Below are 26554 nucleotides of genomic sequence, written 5' to 3'. Positions count from 1 at the left end.
ACAGAATTTTGATGATTTTCCTGCAGTTCAGTCTTCATTCCAAACAATTCCCAGAAGCTGTCCCCATATATCTGGGAGGAAAAGTATAAATTTGAGATCTTTGGACAGTTTCTAATAAGAAAATACTATAATTAAAATATTAACTCAGTAAAAAAAAAAAAAAAAAAAAAAATGAAGGTATTTAAAAGTAAAAGCAAAAAGTGTCCCCTAAGTCTTAGTGACAAGAAATTATAAGAGAAATTTGAAAGGTTTTCTTAACAGCTATGCTTGTTTATCTTTTACGTATGGAATCTCTTCTCTGGAAATAATCCAAACTTATGCAAACTAATCCTAAATGCAGGTTGTTCTGGTTCTGCTAGTACAGGATTAGCATTTTATGAACAGTGGTGTATTTCCAAAAGAAGTCAGTACAGCTCAGCAGTCTCTAGCACTGTCCCAAGCTCTTCAATGTCGTCATAGCCTGTATCTTCAAGAGCAGGGGATGAGGATCTCTCAGCCTCATAGGTCCTGTTTCTGGGAGTCCAGTCTGAAAACATGAAGGGAAGAACACTGAGATAGAGAAATGCACATCCTGTACATAATAAATCTGTGTGGTTGTGCAGTTGCCTGTTGTCCCCTCCAGAAACTAGAACCTTAGATAGGAGTGACTGCGAAATACCTGAGTAATGCTTAGGTCACTCTGCCTTCTGCTATGTACATACATATCCAAGGATCAAGCTTTATACACAATGTTAAAAGGAATATATTCATGGGCTCTAAAAAAAAAAAAAAATCTCTAATGACTCTCCAGTTACTTTGAGTCCTATGTTTTGATTATTTTTCCATGTCTCAAATAGGCCAGAAATATTTATCACTACTCCAAAAAGGAGAGTTCAGGAAGTCTGCCTTAAATATTTATTGTCAATTCTTACTGAATTATATGGGCCTGACAAAATTTAGTGCCAGGTTAAAAACCTAGCTGAACCCACCCTCCATGGACATAAAATGAGATGTAATAAGGACACTTAACAGACTACAGAAGAAGGGAGAAACAGTCAATTGTGTAATTTTAAAAATCCATGTGTAATGATATGTAGTATTTTACAAAGCACGATTTGAAGCTGCATCAGACATTGAGCCCTCTCAAGCCTGTCATATTGTTGGAAAAAAAGGGAAGTATCACACTAGCATCCATAAACAGAAGGACTTGCTGTAAAAAATAAGAGGTGGTCCTTCTGCTCTACCTGGCACTAGTAAGATCTCAGTACCATGCTGTAAAGAAAAACCGTAAAGTTTTGGGTTTGAAACAATTTTTGAAAGATAGAGACCTACTGACACAGACTGAGTGGAGTCACATCGTGAGCAGGGTGTAGTCTACCAGGCCTAAGTACAAAGTTGACTAATATAGGTTGTGTCTGTCTAGAGAAACAAAATACAAAAGAGTACTGGGGACAGGTATGTGAACAAACTGTTACCAGTCTTCAAGTACTTAAAAGGCTGTTACAACAATGACTGCAACCTTCTGTCCCTGCGGTCATTCTAATAAGAAGTAACAATTTTAATTCACGGCAGTGGAAACTTAGGTTGGGTTGGCCACAGGCAGGAATTTTATGGATGTAAGGAAAGCAGGGCACAGGTATAGATTAGCTGGCTGTAAGAACAGAACAGCACTGCTCTCCTAGCCTCACCTGTCCATGAGTCCTTCTTTGTGTTGCTTTCTCCAGGGATCCCAATGATTTCCTGTTCATTCTTCCCAGAAAGAGAAGCATCTCTAGGTCCAGGAGCATCTGTCACATCATCATAACCATCTTCCAGGGCATTTTCAGGCAGTGGAGAGGTCTCTGGAAGAGTACAATTATTAAGTTCCACTAGGGAAAGCAGTAGCTGATGATCCAGCAGCACAGGGCTGTAATACTGATATATATGTACGTTAATTGGAATTCATCCCTCAGTGTATGTCAGTGTGCACAGTTTTATTGTATACACATATGTTTACCAATAATACATGTATAAACATAAAAGTAAATCAAAGCACTCCTGTTTCACTTTTTACCTAGAAGTCAATATTCAATCTGAATAAGAGAAAGAGAAATTATTTAGAATAATTGTCTTCTCTATAAGCACTTCAAAGCAAGTAAGTAAAAGCTTTTTGTTTGTTTTTAACTCAAAAAATGTCCTTAATATAAGAAAAGCAGTAGAAAATAAAGACACATTGCAGAGTCTGGGATATGTTCAGCTGAGGTCCAAAACTGCTTGTGCCTTTGGCAGTTGATCTCTTGGACACCAGACAATAGTTAACAGAGCTTTTTGATCAGCTCTAGGAAAATGCAGTTCTCCAAACACTTGCTCTCCCTCGCCTATTTCAAGTTATATAAGAAGAACAACTAACAAACCAAATGTACTCCCCAGGCAAACCCCACAGCTAGGAATCTGTATTTTCTTCAGATCACTTGGATTAAGATCCCCTGATCAGCTCAGATTTAAGCAGTTGTCACATTGTTGGATTCATGTGACTGAATTAATTAGTCACATGACTGATTCACATGACAGATCCTGTGAAGTGTGTGCAGAACTACCAGCAAACATTTATTTTGAATTTCTCATATGGAAGAGAAAACTTGCTCTTGTATCTGCTAGTTTTGAGATTGTATGACACTCTTCTTCCAAAAGAATTACACAGAGGATTTTGGATCACAAAGAAACATCATTAGGACATGCAATGAAAGTTTTAATCACTCATAATGCTTTGGATATTAAAAGTTACCCTGATTTGGGATCTCTTTCTTTGTACAAACCCTTTCTCACATTACCTTGAGTTGCTCTAGGACCATTTTCTTCGTCACTGTCCTCTCTATAAAACTGTTTCTTTGGTTTTGAGCTCTCTGGATAAGAATCTAGTCAAATGAGTAAGAAAAAGCATGATATCAGATTAAACTCTCCTTAAGTGCTAAGACTGCACTGTGAGAAAAAGAGCAGGCTACAATAATAGCATCCAAGCCCAGCATATTCTTTGGCAGTCAGTATTACTTCTGCAAGGCTTACTGTGGAAAAAACAAGAATCCCTCAGGCACCATAACACCTCTTGTGGATCATGGGGGAAGCAAGCCACAAAGGGAGAAAAGCAATCCATGGGAGGAAACCTACAGGGAGGTCTGTGAGGGAGATGCAGATTTTTCCTTTATTTGTCTCTGCTTTAAATAATTGCAGCAAAAGGCTTTTGTTTGTTTGTTTGTTTGACCTATACCGATCCATGGTCTGTGGCTGCAGTGAGGACTGCACAAAACAAACTGTCCCTAGGAGAGGAAGTGACAGAGTCCACTTGGCAGAAACTTCTCAAATCCAGGAATTTTAAATTTCCCAGTAGATTTGGGAGCTGCAAAGTACCTGATTGGAGTATCAGAAAGGAGGAGTTTTCCCTTGAGAAAAGCAGGACACACATACAGACCTGAGAGAAAAGTCACACCCTGCTTTTCCCTCATCAGGTTATAATCAATCTCTTCGTAGACAGCCTCGGAGAAGGGGTCATAGGATAGTTTGGAGCCTGAAAGTAAAAGGTAATGATCACATTCACAGTCTCTGCTTATAGTCAGGCTGGAGTCATGAAAAGGAGAAGTGTCTTACAGGGGTCTACATGGTCTGGTTGGTACCTAGAAAGACACCAAGAGGTGCTGATGGAGGATAAGCACCTCAGGGCTCTTTCGCCGCCAGAAAGTAAGTGAACAATTTCAGGGTGGCAATAGATGCCATTCATCTCAGTCACCCATCCTCACTGCCATCCCCACTGTCAACCAAACATTTGGGGCCATGTAAAGGAGGCATTTCATACCAGTCCTCAGAGACCCACCTCTCTGCTGTGCCCTGGCATGTCGGATCTGCCCAGCAAGGACGGCAAGGACCAGGCAGAGGAGGGTCCCCAGGATAATGCAGAGGATGACAGGTACTGAAAATCTTGTACTGCCTGTGGCAGGGCGGCGGGGACGGTCTGAATGGAAACGAAGAGGAAACAGGTAAAGAATCACGTGTGCCAAAGAGCCCCTCGTCTGCAGCCCCTTGCTGTGCCCATGCTAGCAGGGCGAGGCAGGGCATCTGCTGCTCTGTTACGGGTCCTGCTCAAGCAGATAAAATTCAGCAGCTCAGGGTGGTGACACTAAGTGGTGACACTTTATGAAAGGCTATGGGAATTGGTTGCTGATGAGCTGAAATAAACTGCTGCTTTATCTGCTAAGTATCAGGGACATTAAATTGTCATTTGATGGGAGAAAGAAAAGAGGGAGAAAGAATTTACCTGCTCTCGTGGGTGATGCTGTTGTTTCTGTCACACCTGCAAAAGGAAGGTGAGTCCAGATTAAGGAAGAGGCAAGTGTGAAAAATAGGGAGACTATCTTCATATAATTTGTGATGTTTTTGCAGTCAAAATTATGAAAGGGCTAGTCACTGGGAAGTACAGCTGGCCCCACCCACCTCCTTCCCAGACCTGTGTAATAAAGGACCAGTCACTAACCAGAGCAATTCACAGCAGCATCTTCCTTATGATCACAGCTTCTGCCAAACAAAGGCTTGGCAGGACAGTCCCAAAGAGACAGCTCTGTTCCTTTACAGTGCACCTTCTCCAACCAGATGGGACCAGTCCCTTCCCCAAAGGCAGCTTCACTCAGAGCAGACACAGCCGATCCACAGCCCAGCTGCCTGCATACAACATTGGCATCTGCTGTGTCCCAGGCGTCATCACAGATGGTTCCCCAGGAGCCTTGGTGCCACATCTCCACTCTGCCTGAACATTCATCCTCTCCTCCCATGACTCGTAACTTCTCCCTGTCTGCAAAACACAGAAACCTTCTGTTTTACTGAAACAGCAGGAAGGTCCAATCCAAGGGATCAATAAGGAAAAAGATAGAGGTGGAGGTACCTGAACAACTTGTAGAGTTTGGACATTCAGCAAATGCAGCTGGAGATGTTGCCTTCTTTCTTCCTGCAGAATTAAAATAATGAAGCAAATAATTTAAGCATTCTCTGAAAAAAATTGAGGGAGTATAAAATACCTAAAAATTAACCGTCAGGTTAATTATTTCCTGAAAAATGTGTATGGCCTGTTTAGTTCTTGGTGGATTGCTGTTGCTGTGAGTAATATTCTTCCTGATGTTTATGCCTCCCTTCTTCTCATGAGGCAGCTGCAGTCTCTTTCAGGATATCTGAATGTCATGTACAATTAATTTCTATTATAGTGAATATATATATATATATATATATATAAATACAGATATTGACACCCATAGGTGTGAAATATTGTCATAAGGGTAGGCATTAGAAATAGACCTTTAGAACCAAAGTGATTTGTACACTTGTCCATGGCTATGTGCCTACACTGATATGCCTCCTTACATGTAAAAACACAGACTTGGCTCTAGACCTTTTGAGAAGTCTCATCCTAACTCAGATCTCACAGACTGACTGTGTATCATAGATTTTTGCATTACAAAATATGCAATGGCATGATCCTTTTAGGGAATTCCTTAGGACTTCACTGGGCCACAGCACTCTGTGATAAACTCATAATTTTAATTCACTCATTTAAGTCAATGATATAAACAAATAAAAATGTTGCTGCTATTTTCATGAAACTAGAAATAATATACACCAGGTAACAACTGAACACAAAGTAATTACTGTGATGTCCATATGTGCATCCATTGATCAATGTACATGTCTGGCTGTATAGAAATGCATTTCTGATTACCAGCGCAAGTAATGTGGGTCTCTTCAGCTCGGTTATTGCACGACTGAGGATGCCAGGGGTCAGACTGACACTGCCAGAGTGAGCTGTGCTGCTCAGTGCACTCAATGTGGTCCAGCCACGTGGGCCCAGACCCTCTGCCGTATTTGAAGTCCATCTCTATTCCTCCTCCATCTCCACAGCCCAGGTGTTTGCATATGGTTGCTGTGGTGCGCTGGGACATGCTGTTGGAACAAACGCTGCCCCACGTCCCGTTGTAGAAAACTTCCACACGTCCGGCACAGTCGTTGCCATTCACCAGCCTCAGAGCCAGGAAATCTGGAAGGGAAGACATAAAAATGGAATTGGTGCCGCAAACTTCTTGTGATATGTTGCTTTCCTGCCTGTGTAGTAACACTTTTTTACAGGGCTAACTACCTGTGTTGGTTCTACCTGTGTTGTGGAGCATGGATGCTCCAGAGGCTGCAGTCCTTTTAGGGTTTGTACTGGCTCCAACATGGGCCCTACCAGGCTGCACTCCCTTCAGGGGTCATCAGTGATTTTTTTCCACTTCTCTTTCATTTCTCCTCTCTCTTGCTGCTGCCATTCTGTCTTAAATATGCGTGAGCAGAGCCACCATAAGCCACTTGGACTGTCTGATGCTGATGCACAGTGGGTTGTCCCCACTCGTTTCAGAGCCAGCTGTAACTCTAACGAGCACACAGCCCCTTTGCTGTGGAAATATTTACAAACTCCTCAAATTAACCCCCAAATATCCTACCATACCACAGACTTTTGTGTGTGTGTGTGTGTGTTGGTGCATAACACGGGCTTCTGTAGATCCTTTACATCTTGGTAGGACCAAGAAGATGTGCTGATCAACTGTGCTTGACATCAAGACAGGAAGAGGCTGTCCAAGCAAGTCCCCACTATTCTCAACTTCCCTCTTATACAACCCTCCTGTTTGAACCCACAGGCTCAGAAAAGAGTTTTCCAAACACACCTGAACACAGGACTCCAGCATCCTCTTTGTGTTGGCAGTTGTGCTGGCCCCACGGCCTAGAGGGACATGCCCAGAGATCAGATTCATCCCCAGTGCAATTCACTTCATCCAGCCAGATCTGCCCTGACCCTTCTCCATAATAAGCAGAGACAAATGCCTCGATGGCATGCCCACATCCAAGCTGTTTGCAAACAACATTGGCATCTGATAGATCCCAGTTATCATCACAGATGGTGCCCCAGGTGCCATGATGATAGAGCTCTACTCTCCCAGCGCAGCGGTTTGTTCCATTCGCCAGCTTCATCAGTCTGCTGCCTGTAGGAAGAAAATCCAGCTGTCAACATGCAACACAACGATAATGCACAGGTCAGCATAATGGCAATATTTTTAAAGCACTTTTAAGACATCATGTTCTTGTTGTATCCCAGTTCTCCTGCTATGGTTGCTTGGGCAGAAGTCCTGTGAGGCTAAAACTGCATGAAGGTCCTGCACCAGGTGAATGTTTGAATAACTCCTGTGAGATACTGCCAGGAGGAAGTGTCTCGTCATACTAAGTATAAGCAGAGGTCACCTTACCTTAGAAGGCCAGACAACCTGTTTTCTGTCTATACTCATTTAGTTAGAGACAGACACTCTTCCTTTTACAGATGGGTTACAAAATCAGAGAAGAGTAGAAACAGTTGTAATATTCTGTGGAATAGCTAAAAATATCTATAAATATAGAAATGTCACAAAATAAAAGCTATTTAGTTCTCAAGTGGCAGTGACAATGCTTGGCAATATAGCCAAATTAGTGTTCTTATGGCTTCTGTGTTCTAATGGTTCTTGAAGAATAGCTCTTGACTCTGAAAGATAATTCTGTAAAAAATTCAGATGAAGAAAGCATTATGTAAATTACACTTGCTTCCTTAACTATCATCAAGCTCAGACTCATGCCAGCTTAAGATCTGTGGCACCACAGCACAATGTGCAATGTGGGGTGAATAAACCCTAGGAAATTCTGTACCTTTCACACAGTGACTCACCTGAACAAATCACACCAACATCTTCAGAAACTCCCGTTGGCGCTGTCTCTTGATGGGAGGTGTTGCAGAGCATCAGCTGGGTCTCATTTCCAGAACACTGGACACTCCTTAGGCCAACAAGACCCATGCCTCGCTCAGACTTTGGGAGGTAATAGGCTTTCTCAGCAGTTCCACACTGCAGCTGTCTGCACACCACATGGGCGTCCTTAATGTCCCAGTTGTCATCCAGGACTCTGCTCCACACACTGTGGAGGAAGATCTCAACTCGCCCATCACAGCGGCTCTCACCCCCTGAGAGTCTGAGGGATTCAGCAGGACCTGGGCTCAAGAGAGTTGGGAAATATATTGAGTAACATCTACTTAGCTCACTGCAGTTGAAATAATTGCAGGAAAGCTATGGAAGACAAATTTCTGTGCTGGTAAAATATTAATTCTCACCACTGATTGAGGAGACTGCCCCTATTAAGGCTTTGTTTGCTTTTGTGCACACAAGGGCCTGCATTGGGAAGTGAGAAAGGCTTTCCCACCTCAAAGACTAGATCCTGTCAGTGAGATCACCAGCATTGCTTTGGTCTCAAGTTGCACCACCCATAAAAGGCCACTCCTGACTTACCTGAGCAAGTTACAGTGGCCGCTTCTTTGGCTAAACAGGTTGGATTGCCCAAAGTCACTTGGGCGCAATCCCACAGGCAGGATTCTGTCCCTTCACAGTGAAAAGCATCTCTCCATATAGGCCCATTTCCATCCACAAAACCACCTTCCATCTGGATTGATTTTGCATAGCCACAGTTCAGCTGATGGCAGAGAACACTGGCAGCTTGGAAATTCCAGTGGGAGTGGCAGAGTCTTCCCCACGTGTCTCCATGGCGGATCTCCACAATGCCAGAGCATGTGGTGCCATTTACCAACCTGCCCCCTGGACACCCTGAATGTAAAAGAAAGGGGATATTGGAGTGTTACATTTGCAACTGTTCATAGGCAGGACGTGGAAGTGACTGGGAAATGGGAATGGGTTTTTCTTATCATTCAGTAGTAAAAATTACAGTAGTAACTGGGCCATACTCATAACTAGAAACTCCCATGCTCGTTCAACTAGACTTCAGTCCAGCCTATTTTACTGAGAAGAATGACTAGAACTCAGAATCAGGTCCCATTTGCAATTTTTAAAATCAGGGCATTGGGTTTTGGGGCTTTGGGTCAACCAGTAGACCTTAATTTTTCAGACCAATATCACCGAAGGGCTACAGCTCTTCATCCTTCAACTGCTGGTCCAAGTCCTCACTTAAACCTGGACCAGGAATTCAGTCCTGCCTCAAGTACAAGACAGATGTAACCATCTCTAGATTTGTCTCATGCTGTGCCTGGCTGTTCTCTTCAGCCAGACCCTGCATCTCTTGGTTTGCTTTGACTTGTCTGAGACTGCTCATAGACCTTACTAAGGATTATGTCTTGGTGGCAAGGACTCTGGCTGTGCTGTGCTCAACCTCTGTGCCCAGCTCCTCCTGGCTTTTGCAGCAGCCCTGCTCTTGCTGTTACCTGACACTAGGAGAATTTCAGAGGGAGCAGCCTTGTGGTACAGTTGAAGTGCAGCCTCGACTCCTGTTGCAGCAGTCAAAAGACAGAGCCTGACTACACAAATGCCCTGTGAATTTTGAGTCCATATTTTTCCTCAAGGAAGAAGTTTTTCAGTTCTCTTCTTTGACCTTTCCACTGCTCACCTGAACATTCCACACGGGCCTCCTTTCCAGCAGGGCATTCATCCTGACTTAGAGCACGCACGGGACAGTCTCTCAGGAGTGATCCATTCTTCTGGCAGCTGAATGTGCCATTCCAGACAGATCCATTTCCTTCCCCAAAGGACTGTCCACTTGGTATCAGTAGTGCAACTCCACAGTCCAGCTGCTGGCAGAGGATATTGGCAGCTGGTAAATCCCACAGGTAGTCACACAGGGTTCCCCATGTGCCTCCATGGAGAAGCTCTACTCTCCCTGAACATGTGGTACTGCCATTTGCCAGCCTGTACCCACCATAGCCTGCAGAAAGAATAAAGGAGCTTAGCAGTTACTTTTGGGGTTTTGTGCTATTGCACTGAAAACTGTAAGAGAGCTATCTCTATCTGCAAGAAACTAGCACTTTTTTATGAGTCAGGTTACTAGAAAGCATCTTAAAACACGATGCTTTAATAAACCAGCTCTGAAAAAAACTCTATTGTCCATGTTGTAGCCCTCACTGTATGACTAGAAGTCTTTTGACTCTTTAAGTTCAGTGTCTCCTCTTTGCTCTTCTCTCTCCTCCCCTCACAATACTGCTGCTACCTGACAACATCTTGTGCTGCAGAGGCAGTTTTAGCACTGCCTCGCATGTGAGGAACTCGGAGTAAGAGCAACTGGTATCTCTCTCTCTCCCAGTAGCTGATCATGTCACATTTCCTGATAAGCAGAAACTGCAGTGGTGAATCCTCAGCTTTCATCCATGCCCCAGAGCAGGGCTCCTCATGAACACCACAGGCCACAACCATCAGCATACTGACAGTAAATTAAGGAAGCTTGGATGGCACTGTGGAGTCCTACTGCCAGCCCCATGCAGTCCCTCTGTCTTCTCACACTGTTACTTTCTACCCTTACCCTGTCCTTGCATTGTACCCCAAATGGGCCCAGGATTTCAGCTCTGAGCTAAGACTCTTGGATGATAGAGGCAGGAGCCAAGGCCCATTAGATGCCTTACCTGAGGTATTTGGCTGCCACTGGTCAGTGTCCAAGGCAGCCTTGAAACAGACTGAAGCCCTTTGGGCAGGAAATGGACATGAACTCCAAAACTCCCTTTTTCCAGGCTTGTTTTGTATCAGACTGTTGCCAGCACTCTGCCCCAGGTTTAGTTTACCCTTTTAGAGCTGTGGCCTCAGGAAAAAGTTGTATTTGTTAGGCCTAATCTTGTGGGTGGCAATACATAGCTGTATTCAGAGCCATGACTGTATGGACTTCTTAAATAATGTTGCCTCCCAGTCACAATGAATGTTATCTAGGCCTATAGCAACTCTTTTTTTCTTTCTTTTTTTTTTTTTTTTTGTTTTTTTTTTTTGTAACTTATATTTGTAACTTGTGCCTCCTTCAACCTTTTGGAGATAGGGTACCTCTTCCAGTTTTATAATTAACTGAACTGCCAGGGATTAACATACACATTGGCACCACAGGAAATAAACTAATGTCTCAATATTCCTGCTTGTCTGCTCTGTCCATTTTTCCTTTTAATTATAAAAGAATGATGTGTAGAGCATTCTTAGGATTGTTGAGTGCATGTTTCTAACAGCATAAAAGAAGTAACAGCCCTTTTGAGATCTCTGTGTGGTAGTGAAGGGATTAGAACAGCCCATGTTAGATGCAGACTCTCAGTAGAGTGAATGAGACACTGTAGGGCTGCTCTCTGTTATTTTCTGGTCCTCCTTGAATGGCTCAAGGCATGGTAGGGGAAGCATCCAAGGATCCTGAGGGCCACAGAAGTGTACAGATGCTCTGAACTGTGGGTAGACAGGAAGAAGGCATATAGGACATGGGTGAATTATGTCCATCAGTCCGAAGTCTCACCTGAACACACAACAATGGCATCATGAGAGCATGTGTTAGTCTGGTGTATTTTCCTGGGGCAGTCTGCAAGGTGAGTCTCATCCCCTACACAGTGAAACTCTTCTTGCCACATCAGTTCATGTCTGTCTCCAAAGTGAGTTCCTCTCAAGGTATCCACGGCCTGGCCACACTCTAACTCATTACATATAACAGAGGCAGTTTTGAAATCAATGTGTGAGAAACAGACAGTTGCCCAAATTTCTTCTTTCTTTACTTTCAGATGTCCTGAGCAGGAAGTGTCTCCTCCAGTCAGACGCAGATCAGAGAAGCCTGCAAAAAACCCAAAAAGCAATAAATCCAGCATCAAGGGTTGGTTGCACTGACCTATTTTCGTAGCTCCAGTACCTTAATGGGCAAGACACATTTCACTTCTCTGAGGACTACTAACACTTTTGAATTGTGACTGGAGCAATTCTTGTGTAGCACTGAGAAAAAAAAAGGTGTATTGGATTGCTTATTTCTCAGTATTTGAAAATGCTAAATCTTTGGGAAAGAAGGAAGGAAGCTTTGAACATCTGCCAATGACTGAGAAATAGTAATCTCCAAATAGATAAAGAGACAAATAATCATCTATTAGTGTTTGTCCTTGAGACTTCGTTATTTCAGTAAACAGGAAGGTGAAGCAACCCAGGAAGAGGAAAGAGGAAATGTTGCACCCAGTTTCAGAAATTGCAAAGAGGCAGTCTGGAGATCTACGGGCTGAGCAGCCCCACTTTGGTACTTGAAAAAAATACGGAGCGAGACTTCAAGGAACTAATTTGTGAGCACAAGGAGATGAATGGGAAGAGTTAGCATGGTTTTATCAAGTGTGTATTGTGCCTGTGGGACTGTATTGCTTTCTCTGATAAAAATGGATTTATGAATGAGGGGACAGCAGCACATGTCATTTACCTCACATTTAGCACTGCCATTAACACTGTCTTGCACAATATTCTTATATCCAAGAACTAGGATGTTACTGTCTGGCCAGAAGGACAACATGGTTAATCAGCTGATTGAATGGTCAGGCTCAGTCATTAGTGAGTTGCACTCTACCTGAAGACTGTCAGCAAGTGAAATATCACTTGTTGGGTCTTCCCAGCGGCCTATTCTGCTCAGTGCCTTCTCTTCATGGAGATGATGATGGAGTACACTCTTATGATTTTGGGGTGGTGGGGAGATAACCACGAGGGCAGAGCTGGCATTCAGAGACATTTAGACAGGCTAGACTAATGGGCTGACAGGAACCTTACAAAAAATAGCAAAAGGACAAATGCAAAGTCCTGAAGCTGGGAAGGAAAAATGTTTTGCAGTGGTTCTTTTTCCAAAGAGTAAAACCATGCACATATTGCACAGGAAGCAGCCATACAGATATTGGACTTTTTTTTGCCATTTCAGACTGTCCTGTCTTAGCTTACCTGAAGATCTGGAGAAGAAGGGCAGCTGTATGACTTAACACTGCATTTTCTTGCTTCTCTACCTACACCTGCTTTTTTAGCCCCCATTTCCAGTCAAAGACAAGTTCAGTACTGCTCTCCTATTCCTTGGGAGAGCTGTGGTAGAAACAAATAGTGGAGGTTTTTTTCTGCTCTCTGTCATTTAATATGCTCATTCTATGTCACTGCTGTGCCCAGGCAAAGTCAGCTTGCACTCACAGTCAGCAGACGACTTAATGCTGGAGCAACTTGCTTTGGATAAGTAGAGGGAGTACTTTGCTTTATCCAAATAGGACAAAGTTTGATCCCAGGCTTGTATCTTTTTTCTATTATACCGAGTTGGATCACTTCCTACCTGAGCAGATCACTCCAATATCAAAGTAATGGGGGCAGGTAAAAGCACCCCATCCAGTATGTGTGCAGTTCCAGAGAGCAGGTTCATCACCATGGCAGTCAACTCGGTACAACCATGTTGGTCCAGTTCCTTCTCCAAAAGGAGCTCGATTAAGGGCTTTAACAGCAAATCCACACTGTAGCTGCTTACAGACAACCTCGGCATCCTTTATGGTCCAGTCACCATCACACACAGTTCCCCACTGCTCCTCATGTTTTACTTCCACTCTTCCAGAGCAGGGGCCAGTTCCATTTGACAGCCTCAATTCATCAGTGCCTTTAAACAGAGCAAGGTTATAGAAAGGAGAGAGCTTAATCATGGTTATCTATTGCAGGTGTTAATGAGATCATCATTACTCTTAATTTACTCTTATATCAGACTTACTTGGTTCACCTTTCCAAATAGTCCAACTTAAAGAGCATTTTTTTGCAAGGAGCTATGTCTGTATTCACAAGTTTGAGCTAACTGCACTGCTAAAATGTAAATTATTTAATGACAGGCAAACTTTCTCTTTTACTGACTTATCAGGGCTGGGAAATGCTGAGCAATGTCCCTTCTTTGTGATTCACAAAGCCTGCCACAATAAACACTGGCAACTAGAGTGGGTGAAGTGACTGCCTGTCAGAGTGTGATTGCTACAGTATATCAAGCTTCATTATCCTGTGAGTTAATTGGCCTGGAAGCCAAGTCTTTGCGTGTCTCTTTGGGAGTGAGGTAACTGGAGGAATTGGCTACCAGAGGGGCCAGGCCAGCTACTGGAGAGGTGGTAAGGTCAGGGGATCTACCTGAAGACTCAGCTCAAAGTTGGCTTTCTGGGCTGCAAGGGCACATTGCCAGCTCATGTCCAATTTTTCCACACCAGTATCCCCAAGTCCTTCTCCATGGGGCTGCTCTCAAGCCATGCATTCTCCAGGCTATGCTGGTCCTCATGGTTGTCCTAAGCCACATACACCACCTTGCACTTGGCCTCGTTGAACTTCTTGGGGTGAGGCTCAGTTTTGAAGCCTGTCAGCATCCCTCTGGGTAGCATTCCTCCCCTCAATGGCTGCACCATGGAGCTTGGTGTCCTCTGGAAACTTGCCAAGAGTGAACTCAATCCCAATGTCAATAATAAAGATTTTGAACAGTTCCCATCCCCTGAGGGACACCATTTGTTATTGATCTCTGTTTGGACATTGAGACTGTAACTCCTTGGATGCATCCATCCAGCCAATTCCTTATTCATTGAATAGTCCATCCATCAAATTCATCCATATGTCCAATTTAATGACAAGGCTGTTACGTGTGACCATATCAAAGGCCTTACGGAAGTTCAGATAGATCACTGGAAGGCCACTGGTGCTGTTTATGTTTGTGTCACATGCGTCACACATCGCATATTTCTGTCTGTGGGCAGCCATGCACAGCTGTGGTGTGTGTGGGTATGTCTTTATATGTGAATATTTCATATGTGTGACTGTTTGGACTAAAATTTAGCCTCACTACCAGCTGGATCAAAGTCACTGCTGTTGGAAGCATGAAACAGGATACTCATGAAATGAGTGGAAAATCAAGTGGTAGAAAACCACATGCAGTGCTGTTGTATTCCGAGGTTAAGGACAAACTATAAGCTAAATGTGCAAAGAAAACAAGAGGTTGGCCACTACATCTGACTTTTGTCTTCAGTTTGATCAGGTTTGCATTTCAGCATGTTACAGAACAGGTAAATCCCCAAAGAGGGCTGGCTACTTCTTTTGGGCCTGGGGGATTATTCAGATTGACCACATAGCTAAAGGAGGAGGACAGTCGCAATAAGAAGCCTAATAACTTTGGTCACAGATTTTTACTGTTTCAAGGCTTGACACACAGTGGCATATTACAGCAAACATTTACAGGACAGGTTTGATCCAATCAATGTCCTGAGTGCACTAAGGATCCTTAATGGCCTTGGCCTTCCCCACCATTTAAGCACAGACCTGGAACTTCTCTTTTTCTGCCTGTGCTATGAGGGAGGTGCCTCTGTGTTCCACTCTGGCACAGCCATGCCTGGCCATGGGCCCTGTTGATCTGCACTCACAGCCACAGTGACCAGATGCCAAGAGAAACCTGCAGTACTCATCCAAACCCAGCACCGGGCACTGATGTGGATGGAAAGAAGTGCAACTGTGCAAATCTTGCAAACAGCCCAGGAAGATATTCTCCTATCAATTATGTTGTTTGATAAGCGACAAAAGATAATTTGCATTAAGAGCCTTGGGTTTTCCTGTAAGATTTTTTTCAAACGATCCTTTATGTAAAATATCACCTTCCCTCTCTTCCTCAAAAGAGAGAGGTGTTCCCTCTCTTATCACACATTCTGCTGTCATCTGACATTATGAAATGAGAATATTTAATTTTTCTTCACATTTGGAAACAAATCTAATTTTTCTCTCTACTCACTGCAAATGTGTCAGTCTTAACCCACTGAGCTGGTGCTAATGCAGCCATCTCTTTCCAGAACCAACCACTGCTTCATTTCTTATTGCAGACTAAACTGTTAGCAGTAGTCAACTGGAAGGCATTTTGCCTCCATCTTCATGTGGTCTGTAACTGCTTCATCAGACACGGGCAATGTGGCTTTGACACATGATCACCTCTCATACACAGGCACAGGCTTCACCTCTTTGCTAATACTGCTGGATTTCCTCACAATTTCCTGCCTATCATTTAAAATTGGAAACAAACAAACAAAAAAGGTTATTCAAGTGACTGGCAACTGGTAGCTTCCAAAACCTATTTTTTTTCTGCAAAATATCCTCTCTCCTCAAGTCTCCTGAGTAAGAAAGTCACATGCATAGCACAGTCCTCAGGGGCAGATTGCCAGCTCACTCCTGGAGAGTAGTGACTCCTGCACTGCTCTACACAGTGCTCTGTGTCTGGGTAAACATCAGAACTCCTGTAGCAGCATGGAGAGTGCAAGTGCTGCCAGAGCAGAGATGAAGGTGGTAGATCCTGATGATGGTGTCATTGTAAAGCTACTCTTGTCTGCATCTTCCAGTCAGTCTGTTACTGTTCCCTGAATATTAACAAGGAGCTGGCAGAAAACTCGCTCTTATTTCTGCAGTACAGGTCACTTGACACTAAAACACCATTACAAAATAAAAAATGTTTCATATTATGAAAATGTATGTCAAGAGTGCCTTCTGTTCCCTGCCATGTGACCTCTGACTGCATCCACACAACCGGTGAGGACCTTCAAGACAAGGGCCAAGCTATAGCAAAACATCAACCGTGAAGTCCTGCTCTCATCATACGGGGATGCGACCACCACCACAGTGCCGTAATGTCATCTCCATGTGTAGAGATAAAAAGATGAGGTTTCCAAAATCTATCTCCCATCACCAGCATCAAGCATGTAGACATAGTTTCAGAAGAGCAGAGAGACAAAAAGTGATAAGCTTCAGATAGATATACAGGAACAACTGAGGAGATGTTGTGTTACCCAAACTCCACTGGACACACAGGGTAAGCTATGTCATTTTAACTGGTGTTGAACAAAGACCTGGAATTATTAATTCTGTCTACAAAGAGCTCAACAGGAGAAATAAGACAGTAGTAAGAATACCCAGATGGTTTTTAGTACAGCTAAATGGTTAACAAAATTTGGACTTGAATTCTTATGACAATGACCAGTCACTGATACCTGAGTAAAATACAACACTTTTACAAAAGGCTTGCCCTTCATTATCTGAGGATTACCGAAGAGATTAAATCAAAGACAGAAACATACTTAAACACCTTTTTGTCACTGTAGAGGTTGGTTATATTAAATTTGTATACTTTTTTTTTTTTTTTTATTTCTTTGCCTTATGCAAAATAAAGTATGTACTTACCTAGGGAGACCTGAATGGAGAGGAAAATCAACCACAGCACTGGAGCAGAAAGATGTCCTTTTGTTACCATCCTGACCACAGATGGATGAAATTCATTCTCAAGGCACTGTGTCGATAAAGCTCTGGCTGGGCATTCCTGTGTCTCACAAATGACTACAAAGAAGGAAATATATAGATTCACGTGCTAGCATGAGTTACCTGAAGGAACCAATAGAAATATTATTCGCCTTTTTAGACGTTATCAGCAGATTAATCTCCAATCTGAAGGAGCCAAAACCTCCAATAAAATTCAAAAAGGGTACTTGTGACCTTATATGAGGGATGACGGTGTATCTGATGTCATCATCGGGATTGTTTTACTGTGGGACCAACGCTGGTGGTACTGGCAGAGCAGTATGTAAAGTGGTTATTTCTCACCTGACAATGGAGTATGAAAGTGCAGGACACTGGTCATTTATGAATCACTTCAGAAGAAAAAAAGGCAAAGAAAATTCCTTTAATTTGTAGCTTATCTGTCTCATTGGAAGAAATTGTACTCCAATCAACAGAAATGGTGTTTATCACTAGAGGTGGTTCGGTGAGTAAAAAATTATATCCTCTCTGTCTTGGTGGCAGGCTTAAGGCTTCTTTATTTGGTCAAACCTTTTGGGCAGAAGGTCTTAAAAAATATCTTCCTTAGGATTCGAATTACAGGCCTTCCTGTTTCCTCTGCTGAGTTTCTTTTTGTTTCGGGTGACCACTGCTGGTAGTTCTACCCCCTCTCGCATTCGCTCTAGAATGGCAACTTCAGGGAAACAAAAGCTGCTGTTAATTAAACAGTGGCTACTTGACTCATTATGACAACTGGAACAAGTTGCAGAATGCTGTTTACACCAGTCTAAACACACATTCCTCTTTATGACACTGACAGCATCCTCCTTTTGTCTGATGGCATCTATCTGTTCTTTATTCAGAATCCCAAGTTCAGTAACATCCATGCTGTTGGGTCCTTAGAACACCAATCTTTGCAACCTCTTCCCCTTCTCACTCGGCTTTGATTGTTCAAGTTCTATGTAAGTGTGCAGCAGGATAGCCTTGGGTTAGACTGCTGCAGAAAGAGCTGACAGGAAAAGCAGAGAGTGTGGCTGGAAGCTGCCTATTCTTTGCTCAGGAGCTCAGACACTTGCCTATGGTCTATGCTGGAGTTACAGGACAGCCAGGCTGGGGTCTGGCCATGAACTTTGCTGATACCTGACCCTGATCTGCTGACTTGACTTTATGGCTTGATCTTGGTTTTGTCTGGATAGCCTGCACTACTGGCTTAACCTTGCTGCTGTTGCTGACCTATTCTGGAAGTTTTTTGTTCGGGTACTATGGGACTGCAACCCTTGTGAGGATTTTGCTTCATGCCTGGTTTGCTCTCAGCTTCAGTTCCTGGCTGACCTTCCCTTGCAGAGCATCCTTCTTCTGCTACCTGATACAAACCTCTGAAAACTAGAAAGTCACTGCTACTCCATTGGAAATGTGGTCAAGGTGGGGAAAATCTCACCACAGATGTGCTAATGAGAGATAGGTGTGGTATCCATTATCATGTTGGTTCCTATACTGAGGTTCAGTGGTTTCACTTAGCACTAGTCTCTGCTGATTGGTGTCCACCAACTGAATCCTCACTGATGTTTTAAATCATTTCAAGAAGCCTTAGAGTAAGATCTGTTTCTCAGCATACAGGCCCTTGATGATCAGAGCCTCTGTTATGGGAACTGTGTCCATGCAGCCAGGTACACGCCAGTGTCCACGGATGTTAGAAGAGACAGCATGAAAGAAAATTAGCTCATATTGTGCTACAGGAGGCTCAGGTGAGATATTGGGAAAAAATTATTCACTGACAGGGTTGTCAAGCACTGGGACAGACTCCCCAGGGAAGTGGTTGAGTTTCCATCCACAGATTTATTTCAAAGATACACAGATGAGGCACTTCGGGCCATAGGCCCTTATGTTTATTGTTAGGTTAATGGTTGGACTTGCAAAATGGTGCTATGATTCTGGGAAAATCAAGCAAGAAACAGCAGAACAACTCTGAGATATTTTGCTTGAGAAACTGAACAACAGTACTTTGCTTACCAAAATGGTGTGCTAGAGTTGGAACAATCCAAAGAATATCTTCAGGGATGATCAAGTGAATTCAAAGTCCATTTTATGGTCAAAGGGTAATGAAGACATTTCAAAACTAACATAACAAAACAAACCTTTGCTTCTAAGTATTTTGAGACAGGTTAACACTAACTGGAACAAGGACTATATAATGTAAAGAAAAGCATGAGGTTGTTATGCAGACATTTAAGACTAGATGTCACAAGGAGGTTTCTAACAGTGAGGAAAAATAAGGCCCTGGAATTAGCTCTGAGTAAAAATGGTGGCAGAAAACTTCTGCAGTAATGACCAAGGTCATAATCACTGAAAGGAACTATTGGGTGTGTTTCATTCAGTTAACACAAGTGTGGATTTGATGACTCCAATGGTCCCCTTAAATCCCTTCTCCATTGTTCAGAAATTACCACAACACACCCTCTGAATAAATCATCCTTTTGCTGCAGATACAAGAGAAGATTCCTGTAGGTCAGACAGAAGGGTCTTACTCCATAGTGACTATAGAGCATTTTAATCTGGCACTTGGCAACCAATTCTGCCCTGAGGGTATGCAACATCTCAGACTTCCCTATACTGTCATCAACACAATGCAAAGTAGGCAGGTCAGTGAAGGGACAATGAGCAGGATTAGTGGAATATTTATTGGTCAGTGAGGTACAGATGGGGCTCAGATAGGCAATCATTAATGAGCCTGTACTAGTCCTAGAGAGTCAAGGGAGGACCTGATGGTTTCATGAGTAAATTTCTGAAATTGCCTGGTTGGTACTCAAGTCAGGAGAGAAAAAGATCACAATTAATATTTATTAGATCACTTCTTACTAGTTAGACTATTAGTAGAATCAGACTGTTATTATTAATGGCAGGTAACAATTCACACATTATGCTCAGTTATTGCCTCACACAGACACTCAGTGACTGTTACCTGGTATCGCAACGTGCTTGTGGCCTTGAGAGACTTGAGAATCTTGATGTTCTGAGGTTTTCTGTTCTTGTGAATCCACAGGACTGAGAATCTCCTGACCTTATATATTCTTAGGAGAGTTTCACTTGCCTCTCAGCACCTACCCATCCTTTCTTTGATTGGTTTCTGGTATCACACACTGGCCCTGCTTATTCATGCAAATTCATCCCATGTGGGTGTTTATGACAGAAATGCAGCCCCAGACTTGATCCAAAAGCCATCATGTGTTCCACAGGACACTGTCCTGTCCCATGATTTCAGCTCGCAGTGGTAATCTTTACTTCCAGTCCCTCTGAACACAGTTCTTTTGAACCTGTGGGAAATTTATACCTTTACTGCTGCACATTATAACACAGAATTTCAAAGTACATCACTCACCACAAGATAACTAAGAGATAAGCCACTCTTACCTGATTGTTTCCATTCAGAGTATGAACCCTTTTGTACACGTTTCTGAAGGCTTCCTCCAGGTCTTACGACTGTCAGTCCCATACACCTGTGAAAGTGAGAAAGATAAGCACACCCAAATGCATGTCCTGTGGCCTGAAGTCAATATAGGCTGCTCCAAAACTGGTTTTGGGGCTGTGTAAGCACATGTGCCTTTGAACCCCTGTTATCTTTCAACAAAACATAGATGGAGTTAAGAGATGAAGGTAATACACCGAGTGCTCAGGTAAAGATGAGGCTGCCTGAAGGAAAACAAGCAGTTAGGAAGGAAACCACTTTCTTCCTTGCTCGGGCTGTGCTGGAGGGATTTTGAGTTTCAGATAAATGAGATGTATCTTGTGGTTAAGATAAACTTTAGCTTTGAGAAGGATTAATCTCTGTATCTCAAACTGACAATGAGTTTAAAGAGATATCTGAAATGAAGTTATCTGGAGGGGTATAAACCTTTGTGTTATGTTTATGAATGTATTTGTCAGCACATTCCAAAAAATAGTTATATATTTACTGTCTTGTGAGCCCGAATAGTTTAGGAGAAGGGTCAGACAGAAATTTTTCCCCAAGAGTATTACTTGAAGAAAGTAGACTCTAGAAAAATGTTAATATTTGACAAAATCTATTTTCAGGGAGACTGATTTAAATTGTAAGAAAAGATAAGTTGTTATTCAATTTCAGAATAAACTATATTTTGATCTTATGACCCATTAGATGAAGAGTTAACAAATTTAATTGTTTGTTGCTTTTTTACACTTGGTGTGCCTTAACCATCGAGTAAGTAGTAGAGTGAATCTTGTCAATGAAATTTGTTGTGCTGTATTAAATCTGATTTTTACTGATATTCTTGCTAGTGATTTTTTAAAGCAATCTCAACTTTCATAAAACTGAATAATGAGGACATTTTTTCCCTGTAAAATAAGTGATGTGGGAATCCATGAGTGTAATATATGCTTGTAGATACACTCTTTCTGTGACTGTGGTAAAAACAAACAGTGATTTGGTGACAACCCCTTAAGCAGAAATTTCCCTCATTTTTTGAGAAACTGCTCCTTTTTTGATGTTTACTGCCCCTGGGCTTTCACAAATACATATATGCTGTCATAGCTGAACTGAAGTTTCTGCCCCTCCTGTATTTTAGATTAATTCAACACATATTTACATATGTGTGCAACTACTTGAAGATAACAGAATTTTCATTTTTCAACTCTGAGCCTATGTAGTGTTCCATGCCATTGCATAGGATAGATGCAAATAATTCAAAAACTAAGGGCAGGTATCATAATTTTAACATCCCTTCATAAAAGAAAGATACTGTTCTAAGAGATTTCACTGCTTAAGTAAAAGGTGCAAAAAGAGCTCAGTGAATTGGCCTGAATAGACAACAAAATTTGGCTTGTGTAAGACTCTTGCAACCTGAAGGCAAGAGTAACAACACTTGCATTTCCATATTTCAACAAACTAAGCCCCTCCGAGACAAAAGAAAAAAAGGAATTTTGGTGAAGAAACTGTTTAATAAATGTGTATTTTGGTGTAAGACACTATCCAGTTAAGTGTTCCATTCATGCCTTTCATTTTAATATGCACATGAAGAGCAAATAAAGGGCCATCATATAATGTGCCCAGTTGCCAATCATACATGAGCTCCCAATTCTTAAATTATGTTCTGATAGGCATTGAAAGCAGAGCCCATCATATGTCTTCCAGAATTTTCATTATGAAAATTCCAGCTGTGCTTATGGGAATGCAAATCAGAGATGGATCCTGTAGTCATTTCTCATGTGGATATTTGCATCTCTTGCCTTGAGCTAAAGACTAATCAAATTACTGGTTTGTTACTTGGAAAAGACTGCACTTTAGAAAAAAAATGGGAACTGCTGTCTACCTTTGAATTGCTCACTGATGACTTTTTTCATCATTAAATTACAGTAATACAGAAAAGTGCTTTTAAAGGAAAAGGAATTGTTTTCAAATTCTGGCTCATAATTTTTTTCAAATTATGGTACATGTGAGCAGTTTCTTAGAAAATCTTCTGAGCTTTTTCCTGAGTGCTCAATGAAAAGTGGTACAAGAAAACATGGTTTGCATGATGTCCTTCTGGCAGTGTCAGAGCAGGATGAGCTTTGAATTTTGTTTCTTTCATGATTTGATTCACTGTAGCAGAGTTGAATTAAATCTGTCCTTGCAGATGTTTTGGAAGGGTCTGATTCTATGACTTTCAGACCTTCCTCAAGTGGAAAACTGGTAGGTTAAAGGTGGAGGGAACCAAACCACCTCTGGATTACAAAATGAAGGGAGAAAAGAGAAAATGCCAACTCTCAGACAAGATGCATGTCTTCAGAGGATTCTAATCACAGTAACTGTCAATTTCCTACTAATAAAGGAGTCGTTATTTTCTTGCCCAGCACAAACCCGTATCAAACTTATATTATAATTTATCCAGTAGAATACAGGGATTTTAGTAGACTGCATATAAAATGCATAGTAAAGATATTATTATCCATATGACAACAGTTAATGAGCTGGTCAGTCGCAGACAGAGAAGTCTCCCAGGAGACTGGCCCTGTGAGGTGCCATCCAACTTTTTGGTCACCTTTCCCGCTTAGATTTCCAAATGCTAATGAACTGGTAACTACTTGATTTAATTCTGTGGAAAGAGAGCTTTGGAGGGGAGATGTACGTCAAGAGGCAGGAAAACAGCACAGGGACCGCTTTGGATCCTCGTGTGCATGAGGAATGTAGAATAATGGAACATCAACCAAACTGTGTGAGAGCAGCTGTTCAGGGTGTCCCTGCTGAGCAGCCGTGTGCCTCAGAGCTCAGGCAGGAGCAGGACAGCACACAGGGATTGTGGGCTGAGCACAGCTGATGTGTTTTGCTGGTTGGTGTGGCCACAGAGCTCGGAGGTTTGCTCCTGAGGGCCAGTGAGGGGAGAGCAGGGAAGGGCAGAGGATGGACCAACCCTCCCAACACGGGTGTCTGATGGTGCTGAGCTGGGAAGCAGCATGGTGACAATGCCTGATGTTGGCAGTGGCATGTCAGGCTGTCATTCAGCCATGTGCTGAATTTTCTGCATGTCTGTTCAGTGGCATAAAAAGTGTTCATGGAGGATACTGCTGGCACCTGTGGCACAGTTTCTGTCACGAGGGGAAGGAAGACTCCAACACAAGATATCCTTTGACTTGGTATTTTTTAAAAGTTTAAAAATACAATTCTTGAGGCACAGACTCAGGTCAGTTACAGGTACATTGCTTCATACAGATTGACAACACCCAAACCAGACACATTGAATCAGGATGGGCTTAGTGAACATAAGGATCAAGTAAAGTATGTTTCTGTGACAGTCACTTTAAAAGTAAATAAAATCCCACTGTAGCTGAAAAGGATTCTGAAGCTCCAGTCTTAGTGTTTCAAGAATGTAGTGAGACTTTTCCTAGTAGCTCTAATCACCGGATTTTAACAAGTCATCCTATGCATCATTTCACTGGGAACACAGACACTGGTCACTACTTCAGCAAGAGCAAGGAAGCTCAAAAGGCTTCATTTTTTGCTGAACCATACCAGAATTTTATAGACACCTTTAGAGTCAACAAATATTATTCTACAATTCAAAACTAGTCAAAAATGATCAGTAAGATATTCCCGTATTCCCATATTATTGGGAGTTCCTAGTATCCATATTAGGAGCTTGTAGTAACGAGAAACAGCATTCAAGCATCATATTCCCAAATCATATATGAACATGCTTGTGATCAGAGAGGCGTGATCTGTTTGTGTCATGAATTAGTAACTTTGAGCATTTCAAGAGAGATTACATTTGGGTCTGAGTCTTGGCCTAGTTTTTCTGCTATCGTAGACAAACTGTGATTTTCAAAGAAAGAAGAGTAAATAGGAGATAATTTCTGCCTCCTTCATAATTCCAGATTAGTGATCTAATCTACCCATTTTTGCTCCTATTACTTTATAACTCTTATGGTTTCAAATTAGTACATCTGGAACTAAACTAGAAAGTTCAGGCTAAATCACGATCTTTTACATGGACACATTTCTGACAGGACATTTAATGTGTTGCAAAATCCTGGCTGACAGCTCTCTGAATTTTGGATTGCTCCAAATTAAAACCATTGTGTGTCCTGTAGGACAGGCAGCGATTACAGCTATACATAAGGATTTTTCGATGCTAAAACGTAGAAAAAAAATGTATAAAAGAAAATTGAAAGCTATAAAATATGTAACATAAAAGATAAGTAAGGAACAGACAGACTTGATGGCACTGATGTGGGCCTCTAACGTGGGATCCCTGAAGTCACCTGCATTGTTTTGCATCCGTCTGGTGTGTATCCACAGAGATCGAATCAGCAGGATACTTGAAACAACAGACAGTATTACAGGAAAACCAATACCAGCATTAGACAGAAGAATTAATACACCCAAACTGTCTTTGATTGTGGCTGTCATTGCTGAAGAGTTTGTCATGGATGATGGAGCAGTGAAGTTGTTGCGCACCCCGTAGACATGCCAGGCGAAGGGAATTGCAGCTGTGACGGAGCAGAGCAATGATGTGAGCAGCATCCAGGGCACCAGCCTGGCAATTCTTTGCTTCAGCCAGATGAAGAAAGCCTGTGTAAAAGTGGCAACCTTGATGCAATAGAAGACACTAAGCCAGGCTCCAAACCAGAGGCTGGAGTAGTTCAGAACCAAATAAACTGTCTTGATAACTCCAAATATATTTTCTTCAAAATAGGAGGGATCACAAAATATAGTTAAGAATAAATCCAGTATAATCCAGCATTGTAATGTAATTTTAGATGAAGTCAGTGAGATCATGATCATATCATATGGGGGCCGTGCTTTGCTCTCAGTGCAGCTCATTGAACAGGCAGCCAAGATAATTCCATTTGCTAGAATTCCTGCCATGGATTCAATTATTGCAATTGATAGACAAACAAGAGCAAAAGTTGTCATAATCGTAACCGAAGATCTCAGAGTTATTAGTCAGCTTCACCAGGGCACCTGAAAGCCTCAGATTTGCCAGGCACTGCCAATCCAAAGGAGCTGTTGTGGGCAATGCTCACCTATTTATCTCAGGGGCAGAAGTATCCTAATGTCATTTAATATTTCTGCTGTTTTGCATGTTGTATTGATGGCTGCTGTCTCAGCTAATTTGTCTAAGCATGCAAATTGGATAAAGATTCAATACAGTGTTTTCAGTTTGGCCAAAGGGTTTGCATTGCAATGGTGAAGCGATTTGCACTGGAAGAGTTATGGAGGAGGTGAACTGTGGTGTTTTCAAATGTGGGCTTGCACTGCATTGTCTGATGTCCTGCTTTACATCCCTAGATTTGTTTTTTATACCTGATACCCTAATCTCTCCCTGTCTTGCAGTGTTACGGCTTCTGAGTTTATGGCAATACTTGCCATGGCATTTTCTTCTCAGGTATGTTCAAATTGCTGATGCAAGGAATATTTTCACACTTTTCTTTTTGTATATGGATATTTTTAACCATTATACTTAGCATTGCGTGCTTGCTCGGAGTGTCCCACTGAAAAGATCTGTGCAAAGATAAGCATAGAGAAAAGGAAAATCAGTTTACCAGAGTACTTCACTTGCCCATTGTTTACAAACCTCCTGAAAAAATGCTGGAATTTCCTGAGGAGTTTATGATCTGGCAATATACAACATTATATAGAGGAGCAATGGCACAATTATTAATCGAGTCAGTTTTGCTCCCATATGGAAAATAAGTATCTTTAAAATTCTCCTATATTTGCTAAAAGAACTGAGTTGAAGCACTTTCCACATCCAAAAAGAAACAGGTGAGTGGAGAGGCTTGGGTTCATTGAAAAACTTTGGGACTCACACTTTATCTGTAGCCCAGAACATAGAAGGAAACACACAAAGGCTCTTATACATGCAAGTGACACAAGTAGCTGTCAGTAGTACAGTAAGAAGCTGTGGGCAGTGATCAAATGAGAAATTTTGACACATTTTCAAGGTTGTTTCTTCAGGTAGTCTGAATTTCCCAATGCT

The 26554-nt window shown here is 42.1% G+C and overlaps 2 protein-coding genes across 2 annotated transcripts; both read right to left on the bottom strand.

Annotated features, from left to right (window-relative positions):
• Nucleotides 1–404: 404 nt before the first annotated feature.
• On the bottom strand, nt 405–17067 carry LOC136373553 (antigen WC1.1-like). The gene is made up of 17 exons (XM_066338476.1): nt 16998–17067; nt 13108–13422; nt 11299–11607; nt 9436–9750; nt 8331–8642; nt 7718–8035; nt 6693–7007; nt 5714–6028; nt 4886–4948; nt 4481–4795; nt 4265–4300; nt 3824–3961; nt 3415–3520; nt 2790–2857; nt 1651–1820; nt 1224–1251; nt 405–526 (listed from the first exon to the last, which is right to left on the bottom strand). Exons 1-17 carry the CDS (start codon nt 17065–17067, stop codon nt 405–407), a joined length of 3315 nt encoding a protein of 1104 aa, XP_066194573.1.
• A 7488-nt stretch (nt 17068–24555) lies between these two features.
• On the bottom strand, nt 24556–25503 carry LOC136373897 (taste receptor type 2 member 40-like). Its single transcript, XM_066338938.1, has one exon. The coding sequence runs from the start codon at nt 25486–25488 to the stop codon at nt 24556–24558; it is 933 nt and encodes a 310-aa protein (XP_066195035.1). The 5' UTR covers nt 25489–25503.
• Nucleotides 25504–26554: the final 1051 nt, after the last annotated feature.

The sequence above is a fragment of the Sylvia atricapilla genome, chromosome 2 (genome assembly GCF_009819655.1).
Source record: "Sylvia atricapilla isolate bSylAtr1 chromosome 2, bSylAtr1.pri, whole genome shotgun sequence".
Taxonomy (NCBI): Eukaryota; Metazoa; Chordata; class Aves; order Passeriformes; family Sylviidae; genus Sylvia; species Sylvia atricapilla.
The sequence above is the reverse complement of the archived record's forward strand: the minus strand, read 5'-3'. Positions and strand labels throughout refer to the sequence as shown.

Coding starts and splice junctions, on each gene's coding strand:
- LOC136373553 (XM_066338476.1), bottom strand. CDS start 17,067: ATGGTAACAAAAGGACATCTTTCTGCTCCAGTGCTGTGGTTGATTTTC. Junction 9,751..11,298: donor TGCCATTGTTGTGTGTTCAG/GTGAGACTTCGG, acceptor TTCTTTCTGCAG/GCTATGGTGGGTACAGGCTG. Junction 2,858..3,414: donor TTTCTCTCAGGTCTGTATGT/GTGTCCTGCTTT, acceptor TTATCCAGAGAG/CTCAAAACCAAAGAAACAGT.
- LOC136373897 (XM_066338938.1), bottom strand. CDS start 25,488: ATGACAACTTTTGCTCTTGTTTGTCTATCAATTGCAATAATTGAATCC.